The 11,632-nt window shown below is 49.1% G+C and overlaps 1 protein-coding gene across 1 annotated transcript in view; it reads right to left on the bottom strand.

Moving 5' to 3' along the window:
- exd2 (exonuclease 3'-5' domain containing 2) overlaps positions 1-10,998 on the bottom strand; it is a 15,715-nt gene extending 4,717 nt beyond the window's left edge. The window contains exons 1-7 of the mRNA XM_014033022.1: positions 10,460-10,998; positions 3,878-4,134; positions 3,676-3,802; positions 3,199-3,509; positions 3,009-3,115; positions 1,035-1,170; positions 588-956 (exon numbers count right to left, since the gene is read on the bottom strand). Coding sequence (XP_013888476.1) covers positions 588-956; positions 1,035-1,170; positions 3,009-3,115; positions 3,199-3,509; positions 3,676-3,802; positions 3,878-4,134; positions 10,460-10,945 — 1,793 coding nt within the window. The 5' untranslated portion in view covers positions 10,946-10,998. The remainder of the gene's footprint in view (positions 1-587; positions 957-1,034; positions 1,171-3,008; positions 3,116-3,198; positions 3,510-3,675; positions 3,803-3,877; positions 4,135-10,459) is intronic.
- Positions 10,999-11,632: the final 634 nt, after the last annotated feature.

Raw genomic sequence — 11,632 nt, forward strand, 5'->3', positions numbered from 1 at the left:
ATCCCCATATTTAGGGATATATCGTATCGTGACCCCTCTGTTATGATATGTATCGTATCGCCAAATTCTTGCCAATGCACAGCCCTAGTGAGGAGAAGGCAGCTTCTAGCACAGCTACCATCAACAATGCTATGGCTAACTCCTGAATCTCTGCAGGGCGTGTCTCTACAGAGGTCCTTTTATACTGAGCACAGTACCGTGACACGTCACACAGTACCGTGACACGTCACACAGTACCTTTTGAACAAATAACGAAATTCAAATGTAGCAGCCATAGTTTAGAGCTGTGCGGTATATGCTGTTACCCACAGAGATGATTAAAAAAAGACGTGGACGTTCGTTCAGTCGTAAATCCATCTTGCTAATGTAAAGTCGGCTTCTGTTCTGATGAAGATGATGAAGAGGAGCGTGCAGCAGAGCAGCAGCTCAATGTTAAACTCAAACTAGAAAGGTATTATTACCCTTAGGGCCCAGTTTAGATTTGATGGTAAGTTCCTCTTTAAGGAAAAACAAAAACACTCCTATTCTGTGGATGTTTACAGACATAAATAATAACTCATCAGATCCAAGCTTCAGGTGGAACTCACCTCGTCTCCAAACTGGCGGCCTGCTGCAGCACCTCGTCGGTCAGTTCCTGCCCCTCGTTCATGTTCCAGAAGTTCCTGATCAGGACCTGCAGCTCCTCACGCCGTGCCTCCGGCAGTCCTTCTCCGGCGCTGAGTAGCGCCCGTGCTGCAGAACGGACCCGTCGGCGGTCCGAGTCCTCCAGCAGCCGGACTCCCTCCTCGCAGCCTTGAGGGGCGGCGAACTCTTCGGCCAGCTGCTGCTTCAGGAAGCCGTCGTGCACGTTGGAAGCTGCGTGGCAGCTGGTGCAGAGCAGCAGGATGTCATGGGAGTTGTGGTCTTTCATCTCTGTGGGAAAATGTCGTCGGTACTCGTGTGGCACAATGTTTTTCCTGCGAGCAGGGGAGTCACAAATGACCATTACCTAACAACCAGAGAGTGTTTGGGCTGAATAAGTGAGGCGGTCAGACCTGATGTAGGAGTCTGCTTTTCCACAGACCACACACAGGTTCTCCTTGGCCGTCAGATAATAGTCCTGCTGTGAATCAGGACGTCCTGAAGGCTCAAACAGCAGCCGCACGATGAATGGATCCTCGCTCTGAAGAACTGCATCACAAACAGGACAACTGAACTTCAGTCTCTGCAGGTGTGTCGAATGAAAAACTTTCACCTGATTAAAAAAATGGAGTCTGAATTCCTAACATAAAAYTATTTAAAAATGTAACGTTTCCAGTCCCAACTCAGAGCTGGAGTTTACTCAGCAGTAGGTCTGTTTCCACTGAGGAAACGGGTTCTTAACTCAAACCAGTTAAGAACCAGCTCCGAACTAAGGGCCTCCACATGCTCCATCTTAACGGCTGGAATCAGCTCTCATTAGCAATGTTTCCATAAAATTTTTATGCAAATTTTGTGAAAAATGTTACAATGTTGCAAAAAATGAACTGGCTGCTCCACGTGGAGAGGAGTTGAGGTGTTAAAGGAGAAATGCTGCGAGACGCTTTTAGAAATATAATATATATAAAATACAATGTAATCCTTGGTGGAAAATAGTCCAGGAAACACTGAGGGCTTTCCTGGGAGGTGTTCACCTGAGCTGAGTGAAGCTGACCCCCCACCCACAGAGAGAGAAAAAAAGGCAGTGCTGTCAGTCAAACAGCATGACTCGCCCTGCTTTGTTCTGATTGGGCAAAACTTTGACTGTGGTTCTCTTTATTGGATGAAAGAACGGTCAGTTTAATCCCTAGATGGCTTTAACAAGTTTTTTTCTCTCGTTCATTTTTACAATGATGAACACATGCGGAGGAAAACTTTAATCCAGTTCTTTTTTTTAACCGGGAGGCGGGATCTGGTTGTCTGAAACGAAAATAGGTTGTCTCAGACAAACTAAACAATGAATGTGTCAACCCCTATTTTACATTGATTTAAATAAAACAAAACAAAACAAAAACAACAACAAAAAAAAAACTTTATTCCAAAAGTGAGGCGGCTTTTATTTAGTCGTGGCGGTGCGCCACGATCAACTACATGTAGGGGGAAACCCTGGTGCTCCTATCTTGAAAAGCCTGAGGGGCTTCCGGGGGAAGTGGTTTAGTATTGGTGTTGAGTTGAAGGTGCACAGAGGTTGTCAACTTGTTAAGTAAATAAACCAAAACAATAGACCCAATAATTATCTTTACTCAACCCTCCTTCTTCACAACCAGAGCAAAATGCATGACTACTGTCTACAACCAGGCAAAGAAGAAAAGACATGTGGAGGAGGGAAACAGCAACACAGGTACAGTGAAAGATAAAAAGTTAATAAATAGTTTCTGTGTTGCAGAAAGTATCTTCAGGTTTGCTAATCAATAAGTAGTGTTTGTACTTATCAGCTGAGCTGTGATGGAAAGAAAAATACAGACAGTGATACCTGTGTTAGTTGTTAAATATACCATGATATAAAAGTTGAGTCATACTGCCCAGCACTAGTGGAGATAAAACAAATTCTACATGGAGGAATCTGACAGGCACAGATTTGTGGACAAAATAACAGTGGATATGGAACTGTTTTTTTCTCAGAAGTGTAGACATCACTGGGARGAAACCCTCTCCAGTGATGTGGACCACAGAGAGAGGAGTTTCTCAGGAGCTCGGCACAGTAAGGTGTGTGTGAAAACCGATGTCGAACAACCACGTGAACACGTGTCGACACTCAGCTTTGGAACGAGTATACAAGACCCTGAACACCAGTAGCTCTTTAGTGAGAAAACTCTGTGGTGTTCTGAGACATGAAGCAGTTTCTGCAGGTGTAACAAAAAAAGACTTCATGTTGTAGATTTTAATACTTCACCACCGACTGCAGAGAAAATTTAAAAAACGAAGAACGCTGAAAGCCAATAGCATCCGAGTGACAAATAAGTGTTTGACTGTCTAATGGTGGGAATAAAGAAAATGATGATCTAGTTTACCTCCAATTCCTTTATCCAGGTACCATTTGGCTTTCTTCTTGTCACAGGTGCACAGAGGCTGGCCGTCAGGTGCGTACAGGAAGCAGTTATCATAGAGAGGAGCTTTCCTGAACAAGCAGAGGATGAGAAGCAGAACTTGTACAGTTGGGATGGTTTGCAGATTAGACAGGCTCTTCTGCTCTGTCCTCACCTGGCAGAATAACCGACACCCAGTGGTTTCCTTCTGTTATTTCTCCGAGGGTCTGGGACTTGCTGATCTCCAGACTCTGGACTTTCACACAACACCGGCTTCTTCGCCCTCCGCCTTCTTTCTCCATCGCTGTTTCTTTCATCTCCATCCCCTCGGCCCCGAAACGGGACATCCACCAGGCCCTGGCAGCGGGAAATGAGCTCTGAGGAGGAGGCCCCATTGGAAGGGGCGGTACTTGCTTCAGACTCGAGGCCGAGGAGACGGAGGAAGAGCGCCATGGAAACCTGAGCATCTCTGGCTGCGTAAGTTATCTGGAAGCAGCAGAAAAGAGGATTTCATATCTGAATTGTTGCTTTTGTCTCACCTTCAGTCTTACATCCATGTGTGAAGATTCTTGATACCAAATCAATTTCTGAAAAATGTAATTTGCTGACTTTTTTAAAAGGCAAAGAGAAAATGTTGAAAAGTAGTGAGTACCTGTTCCAGTGTTAGGCGATCTGCCTCCCAGTCACTGCAGCGCAGCTCTAAAGACTTATCCAGAGAGACGTTCAACAGGTCTGCTGCCAAGGACTGCAGACTGAGGCCATTACTCACAGATACCTGTCTGAAAAGGGACAGGATTTAATTAGAATGTGGATGAAGATTTTGATTTCTTCATCTTACAGCGATCAAAGCATACCTCTGTCTTAAAGCGAGGTACCGCAGATCCACAGTACATGTCAGGCTCAGGCCATAGTCCCGGGTCAGATGCTTCCCGTCCTCATAGCAGCCAACACCAACTTTTAAAACGCGTGTGTCTCTGAGAACCTCCACTAAAGTATCTGGGAACAGCTGCTGGCCGCTGCGAAATGCCAGCAGCCTCACCAGAACACACAGACCTGAGTGTGTGGCCACCTGCAGCAGGGACACAGCAGAGGCTCTGCCCTGCACCGACACCTGCAGAAAAAACAGCAGCTGTGACACAAAACCAAACCTAGCGGCCATATAACGGAAGTTACACTGTAATTAAGATTCTATGAATTCCTGGATGACTGCCAGTGGCAGTTAAACAAAGTGAATATGTCCTCTCGCGCTCTGCGCAGATCGAGATTTAATGTAAACAAAGTCGCGTACGTGACACGTAGCTCACCTGAGCGTTAGTCTATAAATAGCACGCAGGTGGTTACGTTCGGTCTCCTAGGATCTTCTCGCTGGAAGTATTTCTGTGTGACCAGTGTGACTGGCAGTCATCCAGGAATTCACAGAACCTCAGTTACAGTGTAACTTCCATTCTGTTTCATTCCTTCCTGATTGCCAGTGGCAGTTAAACAAAGCGGATGACTTATGCCAGCAAYGTCACAAGGATTGCAGTACTCACCCACCTTAGGAGGTAGAGGAAGCCAGAGGCAGGATCGCCGCGGCCAGAGTGGACTCATGGCCCACATTAAGGCAGTAGAAACGTGCAAACGTGCATGTTGTAGCCCAGGACGCTGCCGCACAGATGTCTCTCAGTGGCACGCCCCTCATCGCCGCCCAGGATGTAGACACACTCCTGGTCGAGTGGCATACAATCCCAGAGGGAGCAGCAGCCCCCACAGATTTATAAGCTAGCGCAATGGCACCAACAACCCAATGCGACAGCCTGTATTTTGACAGGGCTCGCCCCTTGTTCTTCCCACCACGGCACACAAACAGCTGGTCTGATCGCCGAATAGCCCTCGTAGCCACGATGTGCAGCTGCAATGCCCGAAATGGGCATAGCATGTTTGACAACCTCTGTTCCTCAGAGAGGAATGGGGAAGGGCAGTATGCCCCCAACTCGATGGCTGTGTTTACATAGCCCGGAGGCAGAACTTTGGGAAGAAATGCAATGCTTGGCCATAATGTTACCCCCAACCCCTCTGCCTTCCAGCGCAGGCAGGTAGGGGTGATGGCAAAAGCATGGAGCTCATTGACTCGTTTAGCCGTCACTGCTAAAAGGAAGGCAGTTTTCATAGACACCAGATTTAGTGGGGCTGCACACATTGGCTCAAAAGGTGGTCCACTAAGGGCCTTTAACACCAGTGGAAGGTCCCATGTTGCCGCAGGCTTCTGTAAGGGTGGACGTAGCCTCCTTGTACCACAGAGAAACTGTGTCACCCAATAGTGTGCCCCTACTCATCTGCCATCGATGTCGCCATGATTAGCTGAGATGGCAGCTAAGTGCACCTTCAGGGTTGATGCAGTTTGTCCAGCATTAAACAGACCCTGTATCATCATCATCATCATCATCATCGTTTATCATCATCATCATCATCATCATCATCATCATCGTTTATTTATAAAGCACAATAAAAACCAAAGTGCTGTACAGGAGCATAAAATTAAAACAATGAACAAAGTACAGTAATAAAATGAACAATAAAATCAAACAAAACAGCAAAGGCTGGTCTAGTGATCATGCTCTTTAGACTCAAATGCCTGTTTAAACAGATGAGTTTTTAAACAAAGACTTAAACTCATTCAGAGACCCAGCAGACCTCACAGACAGTGGGAGATTGTTCCAGAGCCGAGGTCCTGGAATTGAAAAGGCTCTGTCTCCCCTGGTCACAAGCCGAGACCTGGGAACAACTAAAAGCTTTTGATTTACAGATCTCAGGGATCTATTTGGAATGTGAGGCTGTAAAAGCTCAGCGAGATAATGAGGTGCCAAACCATTTAGACATTTAAAAACTAAAAACAAAATCCTAAAAATAATTCTAAAACAGGCAACCAGTGAAGAGAATACAAAATCGGAGTGATGTGTTCCCAACGTCTTGTCCCTGTTAATAAACAGGCAGCTGAATTCTGAACCAGCTGTAGACGACGAACCAAAGACTGATCCATCCCACAATAAAGAGAGTTGGTACCTGTAGGTACCTCAGGATGTCCTGCAGGGAGCAAGAAACTGGATCCACCCCCTTGTGCCTGCTCCATTCTGAAAAATGCCGCCAACAATGAGTATAAGTCCTCATCGTAGAAGGCGCTCTGGCATTCTGAATTGTTTGCTGAATGGAAGGCTCCAGACCTGCTAGAAGCTGCCAGGCCCCCTCAGCGGCCACATAGTGAGGAGAAGGTGACCTGGAGATGGATTCCAGACCTTCCCCTCCATCTGGGATAAGAGGTTCCCCCTGACCGGAAGCTGCCACGGTTCCCCATCCAGCAGACTGAGGRGCAGTGGGAACCAGACTCTCATGGGCCACTCGGGAGCCACCAGGAGAACTCTCTTGAGTTGACCGACTCACCCGGTGGAGAGTGGGCAGAAGCAGTGGAAATGGGGGAAAGGCATCCAGCAGACCAGTGGGCCAYATTTTGGCGAGGGCATCCATCCCTAGCGGGGAGTTGACCTCTGCCAGGGAAAACCACAAGGGGCAGTGTGTATTGCCCCTTGAGGCAAAGAGATCCACTTGGGCCCAGCCAAACCGATCCTAGATCCTCTGAACCACCTGAGGATGCAACCTCCATTCCCCTGGAGGAAGCCTCTGGCAGGACAGATAGTCTGTGACAGAGTTCCTTGTCCCAGACAGATGCATCGCTCTGATGGAAGCAAAGCGAGGGTACGCCCAGGTCCATAGCCTCTGGGCCTCCCTCAGGGATTGCAGTGACCTGGTCCCACCCTGATGGTTGACGTGGAACATTGCTGAGGTGCTGTTTGTTCGAATAAGCATGTTTGCCCTCGAGAGAGGTCGAGAAGTGCTTCAGTGCAAAATAAAAATCATCCTCAATTCTAGGACATTGATGTGGAGTTGTGTCTTTTTAGGGTTCCATCGCCCTTGAACAGACCTGCACTGGCACACCGCCCCCCACCCCTGGGGCAATGCGTCTGTTGTCACCACCTCTCGTCTCGCCGGGACTGTGCCAAGGGGGACCCMATGCTGTAGTCAAGTACTCTCTCTCCAACGACGGAGAAGAGCTGCGCAGCTGGGTGTAACCCGCACCTTGACCCACCAGTGCAACTGGGGGTCCTTTTGGAAGCCACTGAACCACTTCTGCAAGGGCCGGAGATGAAGCAGCCCCAGAGGTATCAAAGCTGAGGCGGCCGACAGCATCCCCAACCGTCTCAGCCACTGTTGGCCCAGGGGTGCTGCTCCCACACGAAAAGACTGGAGCAGAGACTGGATCCTATCTATTCTCTCTAGGGTCGGTCGAGCCAGCATGGCCACCGAATCCAGGGCTATGCCAATAAAGACCGCCTGCTGAGCTGGGATCAGAAAACTCTTCTGACGGTTCACAGTCATTCCCAGGGTCTCAATATGGGCCAGAATTTTGGATGTTGGCCAATCTGCCTCCTGCAATGATGGGGTGTAGACGAGMCAGTCGTCGATGTAAGCCAGGATTTTTAATCCTGACAAGCACAGAGGGCTCAAGACTGCCTTCACGCACCTTGTGAATATCCGAGGGGCCAGGGAGAGCCCGAATGGTAGAATCGTAAACTGATAGGCAATGCCGCGGTAGGCAAACCACAGGTACTTCCTGTGTTCTGTGTGGATTGGGACATGGAAGTAAGCGTTCTTTAAATCTATAGAGGTGAACCACTCTTGACTGAGTGTCTGAAGGACGTCGCATGGGCGGAGCATGCAAAATGGTAGAACCTTCAAAAAACGGTTCAGCCCCGAGGTCCAACACTGGCTGCAGGGAAGAGTCCTTTTTTTGGGATTAGGAAATAAAACCCGTCGGCCCATAAATGTGGCGGAACCACCACTACGGCCTTTTTTTCTTGGAGGGTTTCTATTTCCTGCAACAAGACCAGAGCTTGTGCAGGATCGCCTTGACCCCTGATGGGGGTGGGGGCCGACAGCGTAACTGTAACCTGTACCCTTGGGACATGGTTCTTAAAACCCATGCATCTCTGCAATGGGCCTCCCAGTAGGTCAGGTGCAGCTGTGAAAACCGTCCTGCCGTCGGCCTACAGCCCTCAGGCCATAGTCTGACATCGGCTCCGGCCTCTGGGCGGCCGCCAACTTCTCTCTTGCCCTGCTGGAGACCCACGAGGCGTAGACTGTTCCGTCCTGGGTTGACGCCATGCACCTGCCACGGCCCTTCTCTGCTGTGCAAACTGTGGAGGGGTGACAGTCCGAAACTGACACCGCAGCTCCCGCACATCACGCTGTCTTGGTTGTGGAGCAGGGGGTCCCAGGGCAGCACTACGCCCAACCCAAGCTTCTGAGGCATGACTGGATTGTCGACTGCGTTCCAGTGCCCTTTTGGCCTCCGGCCCAAACAGCTGACCAGGAACCACTGGCAGCCTCCACAGGCTCTGCCTACAGTCATCAGAGATCGGAGCTTGAGCCAACCAAACCTGGTGTTGGGTGACCACCAGCRTGGACATCAACCAACCAAGCTCCCTAGACATAAGCCCAAAGGCTTGAAGTGCTGCCCCCACCATACCCGGCTGCAGCATCTGGGACTGTGCCAACAAAAGAACAGACAGTGAATTGCCAATACGTGCCATGCGAGTGGCAATATCGTACGTTCGGCACAAAAAGTCGTCTGTCACCCGGCACTGGGCGCTTAGACAGCGAGCCTTCTCCTTTAGCGCATCATCTGGAGAGAGCACCAATGAGGCAATACAGTGATAGACTGAGGGCGTGCAACCCAGAACATGACTCTCAGGATTACGCATGGCTTCCAGGATTCTCGCATTCCTGCTGTGGTGGGAGAAGTGCCTAGGATCAGCCCAGCAGCACTGGAGCTCCTCCAAGAAGGCTGGAGATGGTGGAACTTCAAATGGAGGAGCTGCTGGAGCCCGGCGGAAAAAAGGGTTCTCCATGGGATGGGTCACTGGAGCACCATCCAGACTGACCCTGGCCAAAGCTGCCATGATAATTTCTTACAGCTGGCATGGTTCCTCCCCGAGTCAGAGCTCCTGRGGGAATTTCCTGAACCACCAATACCTTCCATACTCAGGGGTTCCCTCTCCTGATCTTGAAGGTTCAGAGAGGTGTCCCTCTGCTCCCCGAGGGTCTGAAATTCTGAATTGGAGGCCCTCACGGAGATCATATCCTCCTCCAGATCCTCTCGTGACTCCCAGGATGATGTCTGGGAAGCAGGTACGGGGAGTGGAGCAGATCTTTGAGCGGCTCCACCTCAGCCTTCAGAGAATCAACTTCTTGCCGAGATGGACGTTCTAGTCGCGGTTTCTTCTTTCTAAGACCGTGACGCTCTTCCAATGGTGCCTCCCTTCACCTCCCGGAACACGGTAGAAGCATGCCTGAAGGCGGCAGTTTGTCAGAAAATAGGAGGCCCTCAACCTGACGCAGCCTGTCCTCCCTAACAGAGAAGGACAAGATACTGCAGTTCGTGCACGGGTCAGTCAGAGCCTGAGATGGCCCACACCCAAGCATTTGGGACACAGGTCATGGCCGTCCTCCACATGGAGGGGAGCCCCACATGAATTGCATCCCGTCATTCCAGCATAGAAGTGGGAATTGCAGGCACGCACAGACCAAATGAGCGAGAACTTCAATAAAACTGAAGAACGCAATCAGAGTCTTAATTAATTATTATTATTATTATTTTACTGCACCTCGTCGGGTAAACTGAGTGAGAACCTCAGTAAAACAGGAGCGCAACACACACAAGCGCACGTGCGCGCCGATCTGTCAAACTGAGCGAGAACTTCAGTGAAATTGAAGAAAGGGTTCAGAGCCCAGGTGTCCAAACGAGAGCTGTGAAACACAGAACGCGGTCAGAAAACCTGGACCGCTCACTGGCTGGGCGCTCCTCCCCACCTGGACACAGGGTGGAGGAAACGCCAGACCGCTTCGAAGCTGGAAGCAGAGTCGTCCGAACGCGGACACACCCACCATGCTTCCTACTACAACAAACAAAACTTAAGACACGACAACCACAGCCTTAGAGGGCTAAAAGCACTCCAACTAAAAGTCACAGGCAGGATGACACTAAACCACACAAACGTGTGCTTACCTCTCAAGACCTGCAGAAGCCGATAAGATCCGAAACACGGACTTATGGGAGCGATTAACCTGCGAAGCACACCGGGTAAACCGCGAGAAGATCAAAGAGACCGAACGTAACCACCTGCATGCTATTTATAGACTAACGCTCAGGTGAGCTACGTGTCACGTACGCAACTTTGTTTACATTAAATATCGACCTGTGCAGAGTGCGAGAGGACATATCCACTTTGTTTAACTGCCAATGGCAGTCAGGAAGGAATGAAATAGAACTAAAGTTTTCAGAAGTTTCAGGTGGTGTTTTGTTTTACTTCAATGCGAAAACATGGTAGCAGGCTGGTGTTTACCCATTCACAGTCCAGCCCCAGCACAGGGAAGACTGACAGCTCCTTCTGAATCAGTGGCCACATCCGCTGCCACTCCGCTTCAGAGCTCACCATCACCGGCTTCACCGCCAGCAGCTCATCAAACGACAGGATGTGGCCCAGAGGGGGCAGCTTAGTGGTCTGACTCTCCACTGTCTTCAAGTCCTTCTCAGGGAAGTCTGCTGGCTCCACGCACCGATGCTCTACAGCTCTGAGAGTGCTGTCCACTGGACGAGGAACCTCCACAGGATGAGGAGCCTCCACTGGATGAGGAGCCTCCACTGGACGAGGAGCCTCCACTGGACGAGGAGCCTCCACTGGACGAGGAGCCTCCACGGGATCCACCACCTTCTGAGTGGAAGGCAGCTTCTTCCTTTTTGTTTGGTACACCTGCCATATGAGCAGCCCTCCAAAGGTCACTCCCAGGACTGTGGTTATGACGGCTGTTAAAGGTCCCCGATGAGACATGATGACTCACAGACATCTACAATGAGCAGGTCAAACCTGAGAAAACATGAAAAAAACTGATTAATTTACCACTTCTAGGCTGGACTATCACTTTTTGTATTATCTGGCTATGAAAAAACTTTCAAAAGCCATTAGATGATTCAAAATACTTCTGCAAACATTTTGATAAGCATTAATAGGAGAGATCATATTTCTCCAGTTTTAGCTTCTCTCCATTGGCTCCCTGTCAAATTCAGAATAGAATTTAAAGGGGACCTATTGTGCAAAATTCACTTTTTAAAGGTTTTTTTTTACTCATCTTTGGGTATGTACTTCTTAAAAAAACAGTCCGAGGACCAAAAAAATGCACCCAGGGGCATATTTACTGTAAGTAAATGTATTTTAATGTACATTAACGACAAGTTTTATACGTCTGTCATTTTGTGATGTCACAAGCCGTACGACAACCCACCAGAACCTGCGTTCAGCCCCTTACCTAGCAACCCCCGGGTGAGACTCCTCCTCCTCAGTATAAAAAGTCATCTCAGTGTTGTTGTGTAATGAGTAGCTCTGTTCACAACAAGTCTCCAACAGGACAATGGGTAGAGTGTTGGACCAGAGAGAGACCAGGGTTAGAGACTGACACAGACACTATTTAATTATTTATTTTCATTCATTATGAACACATTTTCTCATGTAGCTCTATTG

This window comes from Austrofundulus limnaeus, unplaced genomic scaffold (genome assembly GCF_001266775.1).
Source record: "Austrofundulus limnaeus strain Quisiro unplaced genomic scaffold, Austrofundulus_limnaeus-1.0 Scaffold1601, whole genome shotgun sequence".
NCBI classification, from domain to species: domain Eukaryota; kingdom Metazoa; phylum Chordata; class Actinopteri; order Cyprinodontiformes; family Rivulidae; genus Austrofundulus; species Austrofundulus limnaeus.